This window comes from Mustela nivalis (genome assembly GCF_964662115.1).
Source record: "Mustela nivalis genome assembly, chromosome: 9".
Taxonomy (NCBI): domain Eukaryota; kingdom Metazoa; phylum Chordata; class Mammalia; order Carnivora; family Mustelidae; genus Mustela; species Mustela nivalis.
Genome location: NC_139028.1, coordinates 61548913 through 61574405, shown reverse-complemented (window position 1 = coordinate 61574405; position 25493 = coordinate 61548913). Strand labels below are relative to the sequence as shown.

Below are 25493 nucleotides of genomic sequence, written 5' to 3'. Positions count from 1 at the left end.
AAATTTTCTTTTGTCATTTATTTCAAATTTTATTTAAGGGAGCATACTTTGTATGATTTCAGTCTCTTTGAATTTATTGAGAATTCTCTTACGACCTAATAGATGGTCTGTCCTAGAGGATGTTCCATGTGCATTTGAGAAAAATGTGCATTCCACTCCTGCTTTTGAAGTATTTTCTAGATACTATTAGTGTTACAGTAGCAGTATTTTCCAGATGTCTGTTAGGTCAAGTTAGTCCATAGAGGGGTTCAAGTCTCCTGTTTCCTTGTTGATCTTGTTGATCATCTAGTTTTTCTACTCTTTATCGAAAATGGGGTATTGAAGCCTCCAACTATTGTCATTACATTGTTTTTTTTTTCCCCCTTCAATTCTGTAAGTTTTGCTTCCTATATTTTAGGAGTCTGCTGTTACATATGTCTGTGTTACATATGTCTTTTGTAAGCAGAATAGTGTTGAATCTTCTTTCCTTTCGTCCATACTTCTACTTTCCGCCTTTCTCATTGGAGTATTAAGTCTATTTACATTTAATAGAATTGCTGATAAAGTAGGATTTACATGTGCCATTTTGCCATTTTCTTATTTCTTTCATGTTCCTCTCTCCCTCCATTCCTGCCTTCTTTTCTGTTAAATGTCTATTAAAAACCATTTTAATTCTCTTGTTGAGTCTTTTGCCCTATGTTTTGTTCTGTATTTTTCCCCCACAAAATACTACTTTTGTTTGAAAGAACGAGTGACAAATATAGCTATCAGATTTGAGTGTTAGGCAATTTCTTAACAATGAACAAAGCAAGCCACCCACTTCAAGAAACCTGACAGTATTTGCTCCCAATAGTAAAATCTAATACTTGAGGAATAATATAATTCTATAAAGCTTGTATCTGCCATGATATTTGACAGATTCATAATACTTAAGAAACTTCTCCTGAGACTGGCAGTATTTTTGTGTCAAATTTCAGTTGCTCTACGTTTTAAAGTTATTATCTTAGTGGTTACCCTGGAGATTAAAATTCACATCTTAATTTAAAACATTCTCATTCAGATTAATAAAAACTTAATTTTTTCATCTTTTGGCTGGCTGGCCTGAGGGGCGAAAGAGGCAGGCCACATCCACGAATGATGTGGCAGATGGAATAGTGGCCTACAACGTATATATATTTATCTTAAACCCTGCAATTGGTGAAGGAATGTGACTTTATTTGGAAAAAGGGCCTTGGCAGATATAATTAGGTCAAGGATCTCAAAATGAGATAATCTTAGATTATGTAGGTAGGCTGTAAATGCAATGACAAGTGTCGTCTAGGAGAAAGACACAGGGAAATGGGAGAAGACCATGGAGAAGGCAGCCCAGGCACACCACAGCCACCAGCAGCCGCAAGAGGTAAGGAAGGATTCTCCCCTAGAGTCTTTGAGGGAGCAAAGACTTCCCAACACCCTGATTTTGGATTTCTGGCACGCAGAACTGGGACAGAATGAATTTTTGCTTTCAGTCAGCTTGTTTATGGCTTAATCTAATACAAATAGTGACCTTCAATATATTTCTATCACCTGATCGAGGAATTGTACCTGTGGATGCAGAATCTGGTCTTCTCATCAATAAAATATTGAACAACATGGGTTTGAACTGCCCAGGTCCGCTTACACATGGACTGTTTTTGATAAATGCGATATAGTGCTGGAAATATATTTTCTCTTCTGATTTTCTTTTCTCTAGCTTACTTTATTGTAAGTACACAATCTATAATACAAATAACATACAAAATATTGTTAATCGACTGTTTTTGTCATTGGTAAGGCTTCTGGTCAAGAGAAGGCTATTAGCAGCTAAGTTTTGGAGGAGTTATACTAGAATTTTTTATTTTATGTCCAGGGATCAGCATCCCTAACACCCATGTTTTAAAGTCAACTGTGTTTCACTTTTCCTTAAACGGGGCAGGCTGCAGTTTTGGAAGGCACTTTTCCCTGATACTTCTGAGAGGTGGAAGAAATTCCCGTGTAATGGTAATGTATAGGATTGCTAGGAGAAACATAGGAATTCCTTAAATCCCTTGGCTTCACCCATAATTTTTATAACCAATCTCTCTCCCATACGTATTGCGAACTTCTTTTGTTCACAATCCTGTTTCTCTTTCCTTGTAAACTCATTTTCAAGATATTTTTCACCACTTCCTGCTTTTGTGTGCAGACACACAATTTTATCTCCTACATTTTTTACATAACGTTGAATTCCACTGGCACACATTTAGAAAGTTCCTTTTCTCAAGGCTAAAATAGCAACAATTTATGAGATTTCTAATTACTATTGATGAAAACGGATATGAAATATTTTTCCTCTAAACACAGAGGTATATTGTTAATGTGTAGGATATAAAAACGTATTCTGAAAATAAATATGACTTAACCATACAAATAAAATTTGGGGCCTCAGGCTGACTCAGTCAGTAGAGCATGTGACTCTTGATCTCCGGGTCATGAGTTCAAGCTCTGCATTGGGTGTAGAGCTTGCTTTAAAAAAAAAAAAAAAAAATGCTATAATACTGTTTGACTGAAGGCAGTAAAATGTAGGGTAGATAACATTGGAGTAAGACTCCTTCCCAGTCCCAGTCTTATACAGAGGGAGGGTGCTGAAGGTTTCAACCTTCCAATCAGGGTTAGTTTCCCTGGCAACCAGCCCCCGTCCTTAAGTTATCTGGGGCTTTCCAAATGTCACCTCATTAACATAAACTCAGATGTAGTTGAAAGTGACTTGTTATGGAAACAAAAGATATTCATTTCCCTCCCTGAAGCTTTCAGGAACTGAGGACAAAACGAAATATAACGAAGTCGTCCATCGCTTCTCGGCCTTTTGGCTAAGATCAAGTGTATAACGAAGTCGTCCATATGCTACCTCTTGTTCTCTCTCTCAAATCTTAAAAAATAAACAAACAAAAAAATGCCTGTATGGCTCTTATTTGTGTGTGTGTGTGTGTGTGTGTGTTCCAAAATTCATTGTTTATGCACCACACCCAGTGCTCCATGCTATATGTGCCCTCCTTAATACCCACCACCAGACTCCCCCAACCCCCCATCCCCTTCCCCTCCAAAACTCAGTTTGTTTCTCAGAATCCACAGTCGCTCCTGGTTTGTCTTCCTCTCTGATTTCCCCCAACTCACTTCTCCTCTCCATCTCCCAATGTCCTCCATGTTATTCCTTATGCTCCACAAGTAAGTGAAGCCATATGATAACTGACTCTGCTTGACTTACTTTACTCAGCATAATCTCCTCCAGTCCCGTCCATGTTGATAAAAAAAAAAAAGTTGAGTATTCATCCTTTCTGATGGAGGCATAATACTCCATTGTATATATGGACCATATCTTCCTTATCCATTTGTCTGTTGAAGGGCATCTTGGTTCTTTCCACAGTTTGGAGACTGTGGCCATTGCGGCTATGAACATTGGGGTACAGATGGCCCTTCTTTTCACTTCATCTGTATCTTTGGGGTAAATACCCAGTAGCGCAATTGCAGGGTCATAGGGTAGCTCTATTTTAAATTTCTTAAGGAATCTCCACCCTGTTTTCCGAAGTGGCTGCACCAACTTGCATTCCTATGACTCTCCTATAAGAAATTACAGGAGTTTTAAGAGCTGTTTGCCAGGAAGAGTGAACAAAGATCAAATCCCAGGCACCTGGGTGGCTCAGTCAGTTAAGCGTCTGCCTTCGGCTCGGGTCATGATCCCAGTGTTACTATTCTACTATTACTTACTATAAATCACAGTATCACACTCCTTTTCTCCAAGACAGTTTCCTCTGTCTCTCCTTGACTCTCATGACCTTGACAGCCTTAGAGATTAGGAGTCTAGTCTTCAGTAGAACATGTTTTCTTATATCTAGCTTTTCCTTATGATTGATTCCAACTACCCATCTCCAGCTGAAACATTGCAGATGTAACAATGGGCTCTTACTACTGTCTCCCAGCAGGCAGTCCTGACTTCAATCTGTCCTATGGGGGATGTTCATTTGATTACTTGATTAAGGTGGGAACTGTCAAGCTTTCATATTGTGAAGTTACTTTCTCCATACTTTGAAAATCTCTCTTTCCCAGTCTTTTCATATCAGTAAGACTCGTGGGTCCCTATTTTTTTCAGTGGGCTATCCATTCTATCATTATTTATCTTGATGTTCAAACTGCTCCAGATTTGGCCAGTGGGAGACTCATCAAACTGGCTTCTGTGTCCTTTTGACACATCTCCCTCTTTCTGGGGGCAGGGGGAAGGAGTACTTCCTTACTTTCCAGCACAACTAGGTGTCCTACAATCGATCATCTTGTACTTTTTTGGCCCAATCCTGAGAGTCAGCCATTTCTTTGGAGAATCTTGATTCCTCTTAGTGGAGGATGATATTTAGAAACCAAGATCTGGGCAATTACGGGCTATCATCACAGAGTTCATCCGAGTTCCCTCTCTCCTTATATTTGTAACTCCTTGGGGCACCTGGGTGGCTCAGTAGGTTAAGCCGCTGCCTTCGGCTCAGGTCATCATCTCAGGGTCCTGGAATCGAGTCCCGCATCAGGTTCTCCGCTCGGCGGGGAGCCTGCTTCCCTCTCTCTCTCTGCCTGCCTCTCTGCCTACTTGTGATCTTTCTCTGTCAAATAAATAAATAAAATCTTTAAAAAATATATTTGTAACTCCTTTTCCTGATAGAAACTGGCTCCCATTATCCTTAATATATTTATTTATTTATTTGACCAATCCCTCTGTACATAACCAATCTTCCATTGCTAACACTTTCTCCTCCAACCCTGAACCCAATACCGAAGCCTTTTTCATCAAGGCCAGCTTCACCAATGCAACCTACGCAGTTGCCCCAGGCCTAAGGCTTAGAAGGGCCCCATGATTGATTTGATGCTGTTGCTTTTTGGAATTCTTAATAGTTTTGAACACAGGACTCTGCATTTTCATTTTGCACTAGGGCCCACTAATTATGGAGCCAGTCCTCACTTAGCCGTATTTCAGCTCTGACATCTTGCTTTAGACAGGCCTCCCTGTGGATATCCTGTTCGCCTGCTCTGGTAAATTCCTAGCCTTGTGCTAGGATCTCTCCTGCACCCACTGCTGGCCCTGTGTGGACACCCTCCTCACCTCACTCTGACTCTGACTCCTTGCCCTGGGCCTCCCATGCTAACCCCTCACCCCTTGTTGATCTCGTTCTCAGTCTCACCCTAAGGGCTTTTGAACTACATGCTTTAGGAAGAGAACAAGAGAGAAAACCTGTGTGGAGAGTTTTAACCTTTGGATTCTTTGCGGCTATCCTTTGTTCTCGATGGAAGTAAGATTCTTGTTCTTTCGGGAAAATTCAGTCCTATATAGTGTAGTTTACTTAATGCAGGCAGTGTGTTATGCCCAGGAAGCAAGACACCCAGGTTCACAAATCAATCTGTCACTAAGAACCATGGGGCTTTGGGCAGTTCATTTCCATTTCCACAGCTGCTTTTTAAGCTTCAGTGAAACTGGGACAACAATACCTTCACAGGGTCCTGTGGGGATTGTCCATGGTCATGTATATAGGGTACTAGTCAAATGTTAGTTCTTTCTAGGCCCCAGGGAAACCTGTGAGGGAGGGGAATGAATTTGCCTCAACTCCTGCAGCCAGTTAGCTGCGGGCCCACACACGTGTTTTTTCTGACCCCTGGCTTGGAGCTCTCAGACACCCTACCCTGCATGCAACATGCTTCTTCTCAGGAACCCTGTGAAATCACACCTGCTTCTGGCAGGGAACGAGGGAAATTGGGGATCCGTTGATCCGCTCTCTTCCCAGGAACTCAGCCACATTTCTGTGTTCTAACAGACCTCTAACTCAGTGAAGGAATGTCACAATTTCTCGTTGCCGTGTTCACCACTCTCTCCACCCTTGCATCTGCTCGTGACACAACTGCCAGAGTGACATTTTTATTTATTTTAAGCAGACTCCATGACCGGCATGGGGCCCAACACGGGGCTTATCCTCAGGACCCTGAGATCGAGACCTGAGAGGAGATCAAGAGTCGGGTGCGTAACAGACTGAGCCAGTCATGCGCTCCCGGAGTGTTAAATAAAGATTTTATTTATTTATTTGACAGACAGAGCACAAGTAGGTGGAGCAGCAGGCAGAGAGAAGGAGAAGCAGGCTCTCTGCTGAGCAGGAAGCCTGATACATGGCTCGATCCCAAGACCCTGGGATCATGACCTGAGCCAAAGGCAGCTGCCTAACCAACTGAGCCACCTGGCACCCCTAGAGTGATCATGTAACTCCCCTACTTAAACCCTTCTGTGGTATGTGGTCCATACACTTCAATGTCAGACTCCGCAGGAGCAACCGTCCCTGACAGGATCTGGACCCTGGCAGGATCTGGACCCAGACTTCATTCTATGCCATCAGAGCTGGACTAAAACTGCAGGAGCTCTAAGCACTGAAAAGACAATGCAGCTGCTGCTCTATGAAGTGACAAATGAAAGCAACACTAAAACTGTAAGAGAGATTGAAGGAAGTCTTTGATTTTTATTTTTGAAATATCAATTTCTTTCAAACACTCTTCTCCTCCCCCTCCTCCTCCTCCATGCCGGCTGCCTCTCCTGCCTACTCCCGCCTGGCTTTCTCTTTCAGTTCCTTCAATGCTTCAGGCTCCTTCTTCAGCTCTTTCTTCTGCCTGAATTCTCCTCTGGCTCTCACTAGCCCACTCTGTTCAGTTACCCCCTCCTCACCCTTAAGACCTCATTGTAAAAGGCAGTCCCTAAGGAAAGCTTTCTCTGGGGGCTTGCACTAAATCAGCCCCATGGGTGAGATGTCCTTCTGTCTAACACTTGTCTCCCTGGCTGGCCCATGAATTCATAAACTCAGGTGCCCATGTTGGCCCATTTATAGTCCACGACAGTGTGAAAACCACTGGAATTGAGGAAGGAGTGCTGCTCCCAGGGGCAAGAAGCCCAACTGTTTGTCTTAGCTTTGCTGCAAACTTTGTGTGATCCTGGACAAGCTCACTTCCTCTTTCTGGGGCTGTGTCCAGTGGGAGAGGCACGGAGGTTCCACGTCATCTAAACATTCCCTTCCTCCAGCGTTCATCTACTCATTCACTGATTTCATTCATTGATGCGTAGAAGCTCCTGCATCCTGCCTTCTGTGGGATTTGGCACAAAATGAAAAGCAAAAGTTCAAAGTAGAGTGGGTGAGACTAATACGAACCATATGACTAGGCACGTGGATACAGGTACTAAAGAGAGGTCAGGCAGCCACAATGGAAGCCCAGAGAAGGTAGCCATTAGCTCACCTCTAGGAAGGCATTTTCAAAAAAAGGACCTTGAAGGGTTGAGGAAGGAGAAGGAGAAACGCTGCCCAGGGACCCACCTTTGTTGGGTGCAGGCTCTTTGCAGAATTGTCTCCTTGTTTTACAATTCTCACCTGGTTTTCTGCAGGAGTCTGGCTCTTCAAATCCTACCTCTTGAAAGCTGCCTCTCTAGGGCTGCCCAAGGCTCTTTCTAACTGACTTCCTATTGCCTAAAATGAAGCCTGAATTCTTCCGCCTAGCAGCCAGGTTCTTCTAACCCAGCCCCCTCTTCCTTTTTTGACCTCTTTGCCTGTTGCTCCCAAGCAACCTTTGTTTCAGACACCTTAAACAATGCTAATGTCATGTCTTCTGCCTCAGAGCCTTTGCTCATGCAAAACTCATGGTTCTGCCTAGAATACTCTTTCTTCTCTGGAAAGCTTTCTGGTACAACGCACAGCTTAGCAACTTCCTCTTTTGTGCTCCTATTATACTTTATATATTGTCCCAGTGATTGCATTGGGCACGTTGTAGTGAAATTATCCATGACCTCCTTGCAATCAGGGATTCCATCTGCATTATTTCTGTAAATGTAGTGCCCTGGCTGGGTACCTGGTACAGGTCTGATTGCTGTTTGACTTAGTGAGTAAGTAAGTGGAAGAAAGAGGACACTGTTGAAAGGAATGGGATAGATCTAATTTCATTACATTTGAGACACTGAAAGACCAACCTGGCCTGTCTTGCTCTTACTTAATGCATCACACTCATGAGATCTAGAAAATGAGGGGGTAGGGGAAGAAGAGGAGGTAAAATGGATTGGAGTGGCTTCAGATTTTTGACACTGTAAACAATGCTTGGTTTTAATATCCAACATGGCTCTAGTTAGCTTTTAAAACACCAGTCATCCCTGAAACAAACAGATCTAACCCCTCGTGTTCCTATATCATGCTCTTAATCATTTTTTAAAGACTTTTGTGAGGCCTTCTCTGCCTTTGCCCACGAGCTCCTGTAGAGTCAGTCATTCCATTACCATTTGACCTTGATCTTTCTTCTATCATTGCATGCATATTGTGTGTGTTTTTTTTAAAAGATTTTATTTGTTTATTTGTCAGAGAGAGTGAGCACAGGCAGACAGAGAGGCAGGCAGAGACAGAGGGAGAAGCAGGCTCCCTGCTGAGCAAGGAGCCTGACATGGGACTTGATCCCAGGACGCTGGGATCATGACCCGAGCCAAAGGCAGCTGCTTAACCAACTGAGCCACCCAGGCGTCCCTCATTGCACGCATATTGTATTTGGCCGCCTAGAATCCATGTTTCCCACACTTGGATACAAGTCTCTCTAGGGGATATATAGCACTGTGTAAATATTATAGTATTTTAATTCAAAGTGATTAGAAATATTTTTACATTGAAACAAATATAGCTATATTATGGAAAAGGATCTAAGATAATACAAGACTTTTTAGAATGAAATAGGACATATAAAAATAATGCTAGCATTTATTGAACACTTACTATCCCCAAGGCACCGTACAAAACATTTTACGTTCATTACCTTGAATATTTTGCAGTTATTTCGGTTCTTTTTCCTGTCCCTAGGGGTGAGCATTCCAGCTGGTATTAGTGGCATGTGAGTGGAAAAGTCTGAGAAGGGTTGTTCAGTTGAACTGTGTATTTCCAGTGTCTAGTAATCAGTCTGGTACAGTGTTGAATCTCATTAGAAACTTGTAGAAAGAATAGGTCCTGCTGTCTCTGCTAGAAATCTTTTCCTCCCTTCCTGCCTGGTAAACTCTTATTGGTCCTTCAATACCCACTTTAAATGTCACCTCTACTGTGACTGAAATCTGACTCTCTTCTCTGGCTTCCACAGCTCCTGAACTTTCCTCGACTGAGCAACTGGATTTTCACTCTTTGTTTTCTTACTGGACTACCCGATAAAGAGGGCAGCTCCTCCGGGGATGAGTCTGGGTCTGATTTCCCAGCACCTATCAAAGGGCTTGACATCTCTGTGTCAATGTACATTTGTTAAATGAACAAACTAATAAAGTTAGTTAATATCCAGAGCTGCCCAGCAAAGGGGAACGAAGTAATTCTGTGTTCTGTCTCTAGAGGTCTATTTTCTTAACTTATGTAGTGGGTTGAATGATATCCCGCTCCCCCTCAAATGAGTTCATGCTCTAATCCCTGGAACCTGGGAATGTCGTCTTACTTGGATAAAGAGTCTTTGTACTTAAGGATCTCAAAATGAGATCTGGATTGTCTAGGTGGGCCCTAAGTCCAAAGACAAGTGTTCTGGTAAGAAAAAGAAAAACATATACAAGAAGAAGAAAAGACCATGAAAAGATGGAGGGAGAGACTGGAATTATGCAGCCCCAGGATAAGGACTACCCAAAGCCACAAGAAGATGAGAGAGACAAGGAAATGTTCTTCCTACGAGCCTGATAAGAGAGTGAGGCCCTGCCAACACCTTCACTTTGGGCTACTGGCCTCCAGAACTGTTAAAGAATAAATTTCTGGGGGCGCCTGGGTGGCTCAGTGGATTAAGCCGCTGCCTTCGGCTCAGGTCATGATCTCAGTGTCCTGGGATCGAGCTCCGCATAGGGCTCTTTGCTCAGCGGGAGCCTGCTTCTCTCTCTCTGTCTCTCTGTCTGACTCTCCGCCGACTTGTGATCTCTCTCTCTGTCAAGTAAATAAATAAAATCTTTAAAAAAAAAAGAATAAATTTCTGTTGCTGTTGTTGTAAGCCACCTAGTTTGTGGTAACATAATACAGCAGCCTCAGGGAACTAATACAGCTTGGAAACAGAAAAGTGGTTTCTGTGAAATTCCACCAGATCTTGGCATGACATGAATTGAAGAACATGAGATTTGGGATTTCTTAACTAATCCCTTCTCAACAAACACCTGACCACACACCCATAAGGAACCACTCAATGTCTCAGAATAGAAGACAGGGTGACATCCATGTTAGCCAGCCCTGGGTCAGATCCAAAGTGTCTTCAGGCTTCTGAACCCCCTGGAAAGATAGTATGCTTACTTTTTATTAAACTATTTTTAGTGCAATTATTATATGTGAGGCTTTCCCTGGCACTTTACATATGTTGATTTACTTAATCCCTACAGCAACCGTATAATTATTTTACAGATGGGAAAACCAAAGCTGAGAGAGGGAAACTGGTTTGCCCAAGAACACATAGCTAGAAAGTGGCAGAGCCAAGATTCCCAAACTGCCTGATTCCTGTTGTGTCTGATTCTAAAACATTGTGTTCTTTCAGCTCTGTCAGTCCAGGTGGTGGAGAAATTCACAGTCGGGGATTGGGGGGGGTGGGGAGGCAGACTGATATCCTGCAGAATGATTCAGTGTTATTTATTATAGACGCATTTGCTATATATGCTATATTATGATCAAGGAAGTCTTCATGGAAGAGGTGGCATTTGAGCTGGGTCTTCGCTTAAAAAGCAAACATGTATTGATTATCCAGCAGGCCCTGGAAGTCTGGATATGAATGACAAGGTCCTTTTATTTGAGGAATTCAATACGTGTGTACTACACACTTATTGAAAGACAATGCCATAAAATAATCAGAAATATGGTAGAGGCAATGTTTCTAACTCAGGGTCCTAGAATAGATCAGGGAAAAAGGGACCCCACCCCCGGATGAGATTTGATGGTAAGTAAACAGTAGAGAGGAAAAAAGTGGCAAAGGCTTTTAAGGACAGCATAAACAAGAGGTGAAGCTGCGTCCTAGGTGCCTGGTACACCTTGCAGCTCAGCGCACTAGGCGTGGACTTGTGGGTTGGCACTGAAGCGCAGGTGGGACTGCCCGACAGGTTTCTAGTCTCTGTGCATGCCTTCTGTCGAACCACAAAATATTCCTTTTCAATCCCCGCATGTTGCTGGGATCCCCTCAGGAAAAGGCTGCTCAGGAAGCTTGCAACATTAGATCAGCCATCACCACCCAGCTGGCACAAAACAGGTCGCCTCCCTCCGACGGAGGCCGGTTACCACGGCAACTAGGTTCGGGCGGAAGTGGCTCGGAAGACTGACTCTCACTAATCAGGTGACTCTCCTGCCTCCTGCACGTGACAACAGAGCCCAGGCGCGCTTTCTACCTAATCAGACCCCGCCCCTCTGTCCCTTACTGACAACTGACACCCACCTAGAGCAATGGCCTTTGCGGATCGGCCAGGAGACTCCGCCCTATGGTACTGAGAGAACCAATTAGACTGGGAAAAAAAGAAGCAACGCCCCAGGTTTCACCCGGGTTTGACAGACGCGATTTAGGCCATCCCCGGGTCCCTCCGCCCCGAGCCCATTCCGGCCGGCGATGGACAGACCTTTCACCCAATAGTACGTCCCTTGTCTGGCTTTGGGTCCCGCCCCCGTAGCCGCTGAACCAATGAACAAGCCAGGTCTCGGCGGGGTGGTGGGGTTGCACTGCGGTAATATGGCTCTTCCTTAGCCAGCGGCGGTGGCGGCCGGAGGTTGGGTAGAACACTCCTGCCTCTCGGGTGGCGGGTTTCTGGGCTGCAGGGACTCGGCGGGTCGAGGATAGGCGGTGGTGGCGGATGCTGGAGGAACGCGGGCCCCGCCGCTTGGCGGCCCCTGGGTCAAGATGAGCGCCTCGGCGTCGGTCGGGGGCCCGGTCCCCCCGCCGCCCCCGGGCCCGGCCGCTTCGCTGCCACCCGGTTCTGCCTCGCGGGCCCTGCATGTGGAGCTGCCCTCTCAGCAGGTAACCCCGCAGGCTCGCGGCGCTCGCGGGGCTGGGGGGGGGGCGGAGGAGGCCGGGGAGGAGAGCCCGTGGGCGGCGGGGGGGACCCTGTGCCAGCCAGGAGACCCGGAGAAGTGTGCGGGGAGAGCTCGGGGTACTGAGGACCTAAAGCTTGTGAGGGGAGGGAGCCAGCGATGGCCGAAGCTCTGGGAGATCCCCGAGCCCGCAGAGAGATCCCGTTACTGGAGACCGGCTGCAAAGAGACTGGAAGAGTCCCAGTGGAACTCCCTGGGGGCTCCGGCCTGAGTCCGCCTCTCCCCCGCCGGGGGTGGGGGGAGGCTGGGGATTCCCCTGCGCGGACCGTCCTCCTTATCCCTCCGGGGAAGGGACCCGGGGAAGCCCAGGTGTCTCATGAGAGACGCGGAAAACGCATTTCTTTTCTCAAGCCATTTGCGGAGAATCCAGTTAGTACTCTTTCTTAGGGGAGAACTTGAGGAGTCTATGGTTTATAGTATTTAGTTTTAATCTCCTTGTTATGAAGTACTCCCCTCAGCTTCCCAGGAGAAATCCTTTGGGACTTTGGGGTTTTCGTCCTAATTCTCAGACCCGCCCCCCCCCGCCCCCCCCCGCGCCCGGCCAAGGATCGATTTTGAGCAATTTAGGGGCGGCACTTTCCTACTTCATTCCCTCAAATAACTCTCCGTGAAAGCAGGATTTGATGTATCTATTTGTGTCTTCCCCAATCCCTTAGCGGAGGCTTTGAGGGCTTTTCGGGACCCACATTGTAAGGGGATAATAGAGAACACTGGGGATATGACACAATTCTTTGTATCAACCGTACGTGTGTACGGTACTTCTTCCCTCCACCACTCCCTTGCCCTTGAAGTACCGTCACCCTCTTGCATTCCTCCAAGGAGAGGACCTAGGAAAAACCATCAGCCACTGAGAGTTTACAGCGTAGTATTTGTGCAAAGTGCTCGACAGCCGGTAGTTTATTTCATCCTGACAACTCTGTGAGATCGCTATTTTTATGATTTCCCATTTTGTAGTTCAGCAGACTGAGCCTTAAAGTTGTAAAATCGCCCAGAGCCTTGACAGTTAGTTAGGAAGGACTGTGGCTGGGTTTCGCACTTGTGCCTCTGACCCTGTAGTCCATGCCCATGGTTGGTGTGTTTGACCCTGGAGCAGCTACCTTCATGCAGAATGGAGTACCTTCCTTTATCCTTCCTTCAACTTTATATCCTTGCTTTAGTACTTAGGAAAGGTTTTTCAAGAAGAAAGCAGAGTTTGGGGCAGGGAGTGGGTGGGAAATGGGATGGATGTGAATGTAGTAGAGGGGATCCTAAAGCAGAGAGCTGGACCGGGAATGGTAGCTACGGTGGCCAGTGAGCTGAATTGTGTGCAGAAGCAGGCCTTTTTTATGTGGTAGAAGAGGATGTAAAGATGGGGTTTGCATGTGCCCTAGTTTTGTGGTGCTGTTGGGAAGCTAGTTGTTGGAGAGAATATTAGGAGTTTGAGGGTAGTGAGGTTTGGATTGTATTTATGAGGTCCTGGGAGGGAGTACGAATCTGGTATGGGAGACCAGCCTCTGGAATGAGCATGGATTTTCATGTGTTTGGGGAGGTGGATTGTAAGGATGGATACTGAGAGAGGCGATGATGGGCACTGTTGCAAGCAGCCTGGAGAAATCCTAAGGAGGTGAGGGCCAAGAGGGGTTTAGTTTGGGGGAGTTTGGGGAAAATGTGGGATTAAGAAAGAGAGCATCGTTTGTTTCATAGAATGCATTCTCTAATAACAGTTCACGTTTAGAATTGGGGGCAATAATTCAAACTGCCCATGGAATAAATTTAACTGCATTTGTAAGCCTTTGTCAGATTTTTGGATTTGTGCCGAGGGATATATGGTGGCTTAAGTGTTCAACTGAAGGCCGTATGAGCTCTGAGTATGGTATTTACAGCTTTCTGGGGGTGTCATCCTTCTTGAATTCTTGGAAGGTTAGCCTATGTAACTAAAATACTTTTACTTTTGCAATTGACATTCATTTAGCTCTGTGGGTCAAAGTGTTCAGCTTTTTAGGGTATGAATAAAGAACATTTAAAAAATAAATTTTTTGTGAAAAAATAAACATTTTTTGGTTCAAGTGTTAACTGTATAAACTGCACTTGGATTACTTAGTACACAGAACGATGAATTGTCACAGAGTGAACGCAGTTATATAACCATTACCCAGATTAAGAAATACAAAATTATTAGCATTCCAGCAGCCCTCCTTATGTTCTCTCCTATCTCTACCTTTTCTTTCTCTCCAGAGGAACCACAATTCTGATTTCTAACAAGAGATCAGTTTTTGCCTATTCTTGAACCGTGTATAAATGGAATCATGCAAAATACAGCTTTTTGTGTCTGGTTTTCTTTGCTCAGTATTGTTTGTGAGCATCATAGGATGCGTGTGTGTATAAAACTTTTTCTTTTAGCATTAATTCGTTGTCCTTTTTTTTTCTTGACTATGGCTTTTACGACATTTAAAAGGTTTAAGTAAATTGGAAATTCAGTTAATATCATTCTTTTAAATAACCTTTGAGAATTAGGTCATTTTAATAAGATCTATGCTATTTGATAGGGTGTCAGTGTTTCAAAACAAGTAAACCTTCTTTTAGGATTTCTGTTGTAAAGTTGATTATCTCAAAGCACAGATTCAGTGGTTCCTCCAGCCCACTTCTTGGCATTGTCGACATTTTGAGTGGGTGGGTGAGTCTGTGAGATGTTGAGCCACATCCATAGCTTTTACCCACAATATACCAGGAGTACCCGTCCAGTTATGACAATCCAAAATATTTTCAGGTGGTGTCAAATGTCCCTTAGTGGGGCAAAGTTACTCCTGGTTGAGAACCACTGTTCTAAGAAATGTTTTCATTTTAAGCTAGAGAGTATTCCTGCTCTTTTCTACTCATTTATTTCAATCTTCATTAAATCCCATTGATTCTAGTGGCTATAATGTTTAAAATGTTAAATTATTATATTAGTTCTAAAGCTATTGGAATCTTCTTTCTAACCTGTCTCCAGGGGAAAAGACTTATTTATTCTGCTCAAAGAAAGTTCACAAAACGATGTAGAAGACCTAACTTATTTTTCTCTTATTTTAATCGACTTATCTTTAAGAAATAAAGTTTAGGGAAGCCTCGGTGGCTCAGTCAGTTAAGCATTTGCCTTCCGCTCACGTCATGATCCCAGGATTCTGGGATTAAGTCCCCCTTTGGGCTCCTTGCTCAGCAAGGAGCCTTCTTCTCTCTCGGCCTCTGTTGCTCCCCCTTCTTGTATGTGCTCTCTCTCTCTCTCTTAATCTCTCTTTCTCTGACAAATAAATAAAAACTTTAAAAAAAAGATAAAAAATGAAGTTTAGTTAAGGCTGTGTATGAGTAACTGGTCCATATGAATCTTTGTATGTATGAGTAACTGGTCCATAATTACCAACCTGACTGTGTCTAATGGTACTCCCACTTCATCTTTGGCTCCTATTGCTTCTGTATGATCTTACTTTAAGTGTAATTTAAGCATGAACTAGTCACACATTTTGAAGACTGTTTTTGATCTTTAATTTTTGGTTGAGGTTTGTAATTAGTGAATATAAGCTCATCTGATGAATAACTTCCTTCACACCCTTAGATTTAGCAGTTTTGAAATAAAATGTTGTGTTTTGTCGTAGAGGCATTTAATATATCCTTAAAAGTTTAATTGAGAGCATTTCTTTCCTCCCCCTTCCTCACTTGAGTATGACTTAATTACATTTCTTAGATACTCAGAGCTGGATGCTTTTTCCTGATTGTTTAGTGAGCCTTTCCAGCGGGCTACATATTCCTTTAAGAATTTGATAAAAGCTACAGACACTTTCCTTAGAAAATGCATTTACATACCTAGACAATTTTACATGCGTTTTGGTTCTCTTGAGCCATGTATACATGGAAGACCCCAGATTAAATAGTTCTAAACTGGTTTATTCCCCTCCTTAACAAATTTTTTTTAGTTTTATAATTTATTATTCTTTTAGACAGTGGTCCATGTCAGGGTATATACATCTACCACATTTTGCCTAATAATGATCAGTTACCTTTATTTAACTCTTGGTAGCCTTTTGGATTATTTCCAATTTTCTCTGTTACATTGTTGCAGTAAATATCCATGTATGGTTATATTTCTACATTTGTGCTGATAATTCTGTAGGATGAATTTTGAGCAGTGAAATCACTCACTCCAATGAGATATATATAAATTTAGATTGATACAGTTTTTCTTTTTTTTAACTTTAGAAGGTACTAGCAGAATGTTTCCCTAAAAGGACATACCTACTGCAGTACTACTACCAAATTATGACAGAATGTCTTTCTCCATATTTTGTCAACTTCGGGCTCAAAAGTTTTCTCAGTATTTTCAAAAATGGTTTTATGTATACAGATGTTATCTGTATATGTTAATATATATAGAATATAATCACATACGTTATAAATATATGAATATATGTAACCTTCATATGTGTATATATGTATATATTTCTGTTATTTAAATTTGTATTTCTTATTAGTTATATTTTAATAACTTCATTTATAGTATATAAAACATTATGTTAAATACATGATCTCATTTGTCCTTACACAAACCTATGAATTTCATCTTTGCATAGCTTTATGTAGCCTTTTAATTTCTTTTGTGAATTGCAGGTTTATTTATATCCTTGGCATTAATTTTTCTGATTGCTTGCTCATGTTTTTCATCGACTTGAGCATTTTCTTGTCCTGTTTTTTTTTTTTTTTTTTTTTTTTTTTTAAGAAATTTATTTGTTTATTTGACAGAGAGAGAGTGCAGGAGAGCACAGGCAGAGGGAGCAGTAGACGAGAGGGAGAAGAAGGCTCCCTTGTGTGGGGGTTGATGTAGGGCTCCATCCCAAGACCTTGGAATTGTGACCTGAGCAGAAGGCAGCCTCTTAACCAACTGAGCCACCCAAGCACCCCTCTTGTCCTATTTTTGGAACAGGTGGACTGTATTAGTGCTATTAGCCTTTATCTCCCCTGAATTTTTTTTTTAAGATTTTATTTATTTATTTGACAGAGATCACAAGTAGGCAGAGAGGCAGGCAGAGAGAGAGGGGGGAAGCAGGTTTCCTGCTGAGCAGAGAGCCCGATGCGGGGCTTGATCCCAGGACCCTGGGATCATGACCTGAGCCACAGGCAGAGGCTTTAACCCAATGAGCCACCCAGATGCCCCGTCCCCTGAAATTTTTTATGGAGACCTTATTTTTCAGAATAGTTTTAGATTTACAGAAAAATTGAGATGAAAAGATAGTACAGAAAACTCCCATATACTCTACACCCATTTCCCCCATTCTTAACGTCTTTCAGTAGTATGATACGTTTGTTGTGATTCATGAACCAATATTGATGTATTATTATTAACTGAAGTCCACAGTTTATTCAGATTTCCTTAGTTAAAAAAGTTGGGGTAAAATATGCATAACATAAAATTTGCCATTTTAATAATTTTTAAGTGTACAACTCAGGGGCATTAAGTATATTCTCAGTGTTCTATGTGCAGGCATTATCAATATCTATTTCCAGACATTTTCATCATCCCAAACAGATTCTATACCCATTAAACAGTAATTCCCCATTTTCTTCTTCCTCCAGCCCCAGGTAAACTCTGTTCTGCCCTCTGTCCTTATGAATTTGCTTGTTCTAAGTACTTGATATAAGTGGAGTGATACAATATTCATCCTTTTGTGTATGGCTTATTTTCAGCATAATATTTTTATTGTTTTTCTGTGTTGGAGCATGTATCAGAATTTCATTCCTTATATGGCTAAATAATACTCTATTGTATGTATATGCTGCATTTTTTTTAAGTAAACTGTATGCCCAGCATTGGGCTCGAACTCAGAACCCCGAGATCAAGAGTCTGTGCTCAAACCGACTGAGTCAGCAGGGATCCTTTGTATATCCATTTGTCTGATAATGACCTTTTTTCTGTGCCAGGATACCATCCTGAAAGCACATTATATTTGTCCTATCTCCTTAGTCTCTTGGCTGTGACGGTTCTTCAGATTTTCCTTCCTCTTGATGACTGTGGCAGTTTTGAGTACTGGTTAGGTATTTTGTGGGCTGTACCTGTATTGGAATTAGTCTTACGGTTTTTTGTTTTTTGTTTGTTTGTTTTTTTTTCTCTATGATTAGACTGGGGTTTCTCTGCTGTAAGGTTATTCTTTCCCAACCATCCTTCTGTGCTGTCCTCTTTGTTAAGGTAGTCAGTATGCACAGCCCACACTTATGGAGTGGGGATTCCCGTTCCCTCTCCTTGACAGCAGAATATCTACATAAATTATTTGGAATTCTTCTGCATGGGAGGTTTATATCAGTAACCACTTTCTTTTACAGATGAGGAATCTAAGGTCTGGGTAATGTTTTCAAAGTTGCACAGTGTCAACACAGGGGCTGCAGTCAAGGTCTTTGATCCTGAGTTGCCGTGGTCAGCCATTCTTTGCAGATTGCTGGAGAGGCAGGAAGTTTTAAGTTTCGTTAAGGTTCAGGACCATCATGGTTTATGTGTTTTATTTCCCACAGTACGTTGGTACAAGCGCTGCTGCTGATGTAGTAGGAGCTGTATATTTTTATTGATTGATACATTATTTATTTTTTAAGGATTTATTTATTTATTTTAGAGAGTGAGTGGGTGTCCTTGTTGGGGTGGGTAGGAAGAGGGGAGAGGTAGAGAGAGCATCTCAAGCATTCTCCGCTGAGTGCGGAGCCCAGTGCAGGGCTGGATCTCAACCACCTGAAATCATGACCTGAGCTGAAACCAAGAGCCAGGTGTTCACCTGACTGAGCCACTCAGGCGTGCCTATACTTTTATTTTTCAATTTTATTTCTATATAAAAATTTCCTTTAAGCAACTTGACAGCTTAAAGAGAAGAAGGAAATGGGATTGAAACACATACAAGAAAAAAAATGGTAGCGTAACACCAAAAAGCTTTATAAAGCCTAATTTGACTATACATGGTATATATTTTCCTCTTATATGTTTATTAGATACCTTACTTTTGCTAATCTGATTTAATTATCTTTTTATTATATTTTCAAAAAAGTCTGTTTTGTCAGTTAGGCCACTGAAGGCAGAGAGAAAGTTGTGTCTTACTGGGAATGTATGCTTCATGCAGCACGCACTGTGCTATCACATTCATTCCTTCTGCAAATATTTATTGGGCCCCTTACTTGTGACTCAGATTTAAAACATCCCATATGGGGACGCCTGGGTGGCTCAGTTGGTTAAGCAGCTGCCTTCGGCTCAGGTCATGATCCCAGCGTCCTGGGATTGAGTCCCACATCGGGCTCCTTGCTCAGCAGGGAGCCTGCTTCTCCCTCTGCCTCTGCCTGCCATTCTGTCTGCCTGTGCTCGCTCTCTCCCCTTCTCTCTCTCTGATAAATAAATAAAATCTTAAAAAAAAAAAATAAAACATCCCATATGTATAAGATAGAATGATAGCAGTTTTTAGGTTGCTTTCTCTTGTAAACAAAACTGTATGAGGAAGCTTCAGAAACTTGAAAAAAAAAATCAACAGCCTTAAATCATTTTTATGTGACAAAATGCCGTCAGGAATGTAATAATTTTTATTTGTTTGTTTCTTAGTTTTTCCGGTGAAAATGTTTAGTTCTCCTTTGAAAGGAAAAGCTATGTTCTTATTTAGTGTTTACTTTAAAATTTCTCCACAGGGTCACAATTCTTAACTTTGTGGCAGAAAATCAGAAGTGAAACTGACTGGAAATAGAGCAAGAGCAGAATTGAAACTAATAAGTTGGGCCTGAAGTATATGGTAAAATGAAAAAAAAAAAAAAGGTTTTCATCGTTTCCAAATGTGTGCTTTTGATATCTGTGTGTTTTTACCTGTCAGACTTATTACCACTGGGTTGGGGAAGAGGAGGAATATTTGTCATTTTTGATGTACTTGAATGAGTGCAGCAAGAAACTAGGGGGTATTTTAGATAAACTAAAGACAGGTCTATGTTAAGGGAAGAGTTGAAGCATTTTAGGTTTTATACTTTCTTGTAGTTATATATATATATGTTATATATATAATGACATCAGTAATGTCTCAGGAAGAGTTAAATTTTTCTGATGTCTTGAATGATGTAGTAGTTGTGTACTTAGATTATAAGCTAGAGGAACACAGGGAGGATGGAAAAGTTGACATTGGAATTTTCAGTGGTATAGGGGCACTTGGGGGTTGATTGAGCATTTGACTCTTGGTTTCAGCTCAGGTCTGGATCTTGGGGTGGTGAGATCAGCCCTGTGTCAGACTCTGCACTCAGGAGAATCCATTTGAGATTCTCTTTCCTTCTCCCTGCTCCTCTGACTTGTGTGCACATGTGCTCTCCCTCTCCATCTCTCTTTTTTAAAAGATTTTATTTGTCAGAGAGGGATGGAGAGAAAGAGAGCACAAGCAGTGGGAGCAGGAGAGAGAGAAGCCTCCTACTCCCTGAGCAAGGAACCCAATGAGGGACTTGATCCCAGAATCCTGGGATCATGACCAGAGCCGAAGGCAGAAGCCCAACTGACTGAGCGACCCAGGTGTCCCCCTCTCTCACTCTCTTAATAAATAAATCCCTTTTTTATAAAAAGGTATAACTCATAGTATACCTTCTTGGTTTAATATAAAATCTCGTTTTCTGTCTTCTTTTAAGGTAGAAGTGTGAATTTGAATCATAGAATTTTATAGATGCAAAATCTGAAGCCCTCAGAGTTGAAACTATTTCCCTGGTAATAGGCTTGGTCCATCTATTTTTTCCCTTCCTGAAGGACTCAGTAAAGAATATTAGTTGAACAAATCTGAATTGAGTATTCCTTTGGTTCCTTTTAGTGACAGTCGCCTGACAGTTACCTGACAGTTCCTCTTGTCTCTTTTAGTGACAGATATCTGACCAGATCCTGGGTCTCACGAACAGTTCTACTGTGCTTGGCTGGGTGTTTGAGGACTTGTTTCTTAAACTTATCTCTGTGCTTTGACACATCATTTCTGCAGCTCTGGGGATTTTAGGCTAGAAGTGAAATGGGAGAAAGACTGTATTTTAAAGTTCTCTTTATAGGCAGAACATTCAGACCCAACCCCCCAGTCCCCTTTTCTGGTATGAATTAGAGTGAAACTTTGGAATATCCCTCTGTATTTGAAGTGATCAGTCTTCCTGTTTTGTCCCTGGGTACTTACCAGGCTGATCCCCCCCCCCCCCATGTCTATTCTTTCTGAATAGTCCACTTGAAAGTACTGATTCTTTACCTTTTAAATTTCTGAAACAGCAGCATCTGGTGATTATGGGTTTGTGATATCAGGAATTTCATTCTGTGTAATATTTGATGATGATTGCCATAGACCTCATTTGCTAGAAATGTTACTAGGCATTGAAAACTTTAGTAAAGTGCGTTTAGTAAAGTCCTTAAAGGCTGAGCCCGATAATGCTAAAAGCTGAGCATTAGAACCTATTACTTAAGAGTCTCTGTTTGTTTGGTCTGTTGAAATATCTGGCATTTTTTCCTCTACCATGGTTTTTAGAATGTCCTGAAAGAAGCATTCAGATATTTTTAAAAGCAAGGAGAAAAACTGGGAAGCTGAAAATGGCAGTTACCTTTGGCTTTTGTTAGTAGATGCCAGGGTAAGAAAAAAGAGAAGGTACAAATAAGTAAAAGTGGAAATCAGACTTACGATCTTTTTTTTTTTTTTTTTCAGGGAAAACTGCTTGTTCTTTTTACCATGAATGTACTTTTTTTTTTTTTTTAACTAAGGGTTTAATTCTGAACTATAAGCACTTTATATGTCATGTTAACTTCTCTTAAAAGAAGTATAGGGGTACCTGGGTGGCACAGTTGGTTAAGCGCCTGCCTTCGGCCCAGGTCATGATTCCAGGGTCTTGAGATCTAGTCCCACATCTGGCTCCTTGCTCTGCAGGGAGTTGGCTTCTTCCTCTTTCTCCTTCTTGTGCATGTGTGCACTCTCTCTCTCTCTCTCCCTGACAAATAAATAGACGAAAAAAGAAATTAAAGAACCATAGAAGGAACTTAACTGCATCAACCATTTATTCAACAGATATTTATAAAGCACCTTCTTTGAATTATGTTAGGTGTGTGATTAGAAACTGTATGCCTCGTTTCCTCCAACCTACTTATGTCTTTCTGAGGATATCAATTATTTCCTGTCACAATACCAGTCTTTTTTTTATTTTTTTAAGATTTTATTTATTTATTTGACAGAGATCACAAGTAGGCAGAGAGGCAGGCAGAGAGGGAGAGAGGAGAAAGCAGGCTTGCCGCTGAGCAGAGAGCTCGATGTGGGGCTCAATCCCAGGACCCTGAGATCATGACCTGAGCCGAAGGCAAAGGCTTCAACCCACTGAGCCACCCAGGTGCCCTGCCAGTCATTTTTTTAATGAGACTAAAGGAAAATGAAACTTCTAAAAAAATGTAGCATGAAAATAATTTTATTTAGAATTATGAAGAACTTTTTTTTAACCTTGTCTACCTTAATAAGTAGAGTAATCTCCTTGAGAAAACTGGTACTGCTTTTATCCACTAAAATGTTAATATCTAGCTATATATGGGAAGCAGGAATATGAAAAAGATTTTTAAAATTTTCATTTTGAAAAGAGATCACAAAGCATGATAGGCAGGTAGCCTGTGGGTGCTCATTACAGGTCTAGGATATTTTAGAGTACTATACTCATTACAGGAGAGAGTTGGTCCCATTTTAGACTTACTGTAGAGAATGTGTTTCAGTCTTGTTTTCATGCATTGACTTAATGGAGTTTGTTCTGCTTGGAGGGTATTTAATATAAATGTGAAAGTAAAGAACAGTTGTCCAGGTGCTCTGGAGTGACTAGTTTAGTTTTGATTTTCATGTTTTTCTATGAAAAGACATCAGTTTGATGATTAGATGGGGGCACTAGAGTTGCAGAATTTCTTAATTGCCCCTTAGATGCATTTTTTTTGTTTTTTTTTTGCTGCATTTTTGATAAATAAATGACAATTTTAGAACTACCTGAAAATTACTAAAAGGTATTGCTCATGATTATTACCTTGAATTTTCAAGAAACAGTTACATTTTCTATATCCTCTTTAATGAAGTAGCAAAAAATATATATATTTATTATGTATATACTTTTTTATTATTGTTTATTATTATTTTTTAGAATTGAAGTATAATTGATATGCATCATTAGTTTTGGGTATATAACATAATGATTTGATATTCATTTAAATTAGAAATGATTGGCACAATAAGTCTAGTTGACATCGTCACCATACATAGTTTTTTCTTTTTTTTTAGTAAACTTTTTTTTTTTTGTAAACTCCATTCCCAATGTGGGGCTCAAACTCATGACCCGCAGTTCAAAAGTCACATGTTCTACTGAGCAGCCAGCCAGGTGTCCCAGTCACCATATATAGCTACATTATAGTTACATAAAAATTTTTTTTCTTGTTATGAGGACTTTTAAGTCCTTGTAGCAACCTTCAAATATTTAGTACAGTATTACTATAGTCACATTACATCCCATGACTTATTTATTTTGTAATTAGAAATTTGTACCTTTTGACCCCCTTCATCCAGTTCATCTCTTATCCCTTGTTTTATAATTTCTTTTTTAAAAAAGTTTTTTTTTTTTTTAGAAAATACTTTATTTATTTGTTTGTTAGAGAGGGAGCTCACAAGCAGAGGGAGAAGCAGGAGCTGAGCAAGAAGTCTGATGTGGGACTCGATCCCAGGACCCAGTAATCATGACCTGAGCTGAAGGCAGACGCTTAACCGACTGCGCTGCCCAGGTATCCCTTTTTTTTTTTTAATGATTTTATTTACTTATTTGAGAAAATAAAAATAATAAATAAAGAGAGAAAGCATGCAGTGAGGGGTGGAAGGAGAGGGAGAAGCAGACTCTGGGCTGAGCAGGGAACCTGTGTGGGACTCCATCTTAGGACCCTGGGATCATGACCTGAGCTGAAGGATAGTTTCTTTTTTTTTTTCTTTCTTTCTTTTTTTTTTTTTTTTAAGATTTTATTTATTTATTTGACAGACAGAGATCACAAGTAGGCAGAGAGGCAGGCAGAGAGAGAGGAGGAAGCAGGCTCCCCACCAAGCAGAGAGCCTGATGTGGGGCTTGATCCCAGGACCTTGGGATCATGACCTGAGCTGAAGGCAGAGGCATTAACCCACTGAGCCACCCAGGCGCCCCTTAAAATGGTTTCTTAAAAACAGATAATTATTCCTTTAATATGGTGTAGTGGGAAGACTTGTAAAGCTGGTTCTGAGTGTGACTCAGGTAACTTTGGGAAACTTTGTTCTGGTCTTAACTTTTGCAAGAGAAGATTGGAAATAGATTGGATTATTTCTATCTCTAGACATTTTTTTTTTTTTTTTAAGATTTTATTTATTTATTTATTTGACAGAGATCACAAGTAGGCAGAGAGGCAGGCAGAGAGAGGAGGAAGCAGGCTCCCTGCTCAGGGAGCCCGATGCGGGGCTCGAACCCAGGACCACAGGATCATGACCTGAGCTGAAGGCAGCGGCTTTAACTCACTGAGCCACCCAGGCGCCCCTCTATCTCTAAACATTTTTAAACCTCATTGTGCCTCCTTTTCCTCAGTTGCCAATTGTTTGACTTTTCTTTCCTAATATTTTCATTACATTAACATTGTGTTCAACTCTGTTCTACACTATCATTTGTTCAATAGTTAGTTATTTTTTCTGCTGCTGTGTATTACCACCCTGGTGAAGAATGTGGATTCTAGAGCTGATTGGGTGAAATCCTGGTCTTTCCGTTTTCTTAGCTGAGCAGTCTGGAAGTTACTTGATCTCCTTATGCCTTAGGAGCGCTCAAATCAAATGGGCATAATAGCACCTACCCTCTGGGGTTGTTGAAAGGATTAAATGAGTCATAAATTTGCTTTAAAAAGTGGTTGGTCAGGGAAAGTGCTCCAGAAATGTTAGTTGTTGGCTCTGAGGATACAGGATCAATAAGGTGCTGTCCTTGCCCTGAAGGGACACATAGCCTAATGGTTAAGGCAACTATATCAGCAAACCATTTTAGTGTAATACAGGAGATGGTTTGAACATATGTTGAGGTGGGAAAGGGGAGAAAAAACATTCTAGCAGAGTGACCAGCCTGAGTAAAAAAGTAAGATATCAACAGGAATGGCAGATAATTTACTGAGGCTGGAGTTTAAGTCGTTTGGAGGAGGATGGTGGAAACAAATGAGTTGGAGAGGAATAGTTTGGAATTAGATTATAAAGGGCCATATATGCCATGTTTTAGGATTTGGGTATTATCCTGGAGGTAGAAGGAAGGACAGTCTTTTTTTTTTTTCTAAGATTTCATTTTTTTTTTTTAAGAGTAGTTTTAGATTTTACAGTGAAATTGAGCAAAGTGTATGAAGATTTCCCAAAAACCCCTGCCCCCACACATGCATAGTCTCCTCCATTGTCAATATCCCCC

At 41.6% G+C, this 25493-nt stretch overlaps 1 protein-coding gene across 1 annotated transcript in view; it reads left to right on the top strand.

The window, feature by feature from the left end:
* The first annotated feature begins 11671 nt into the window (after window positions 1-11671).
* The window catches only part of UVRAG (UV radiation resistance associated), a 257065-nt gene continuing 243243 nt past the window's right edge, over window positions 11672-25493 (top strand). The window contains exon 1 of the mRNA XM_082682360.1: window positions 11672-12003. Within this exon, the coding sequence (XP_082538486.1) occupies window positions 11887-12003 (117 nt within the window). The 5' untranslated portion in view covers window positions 11672-11886. The remainder of the gene's footprint in view (window positions 12004-25493) is intronic.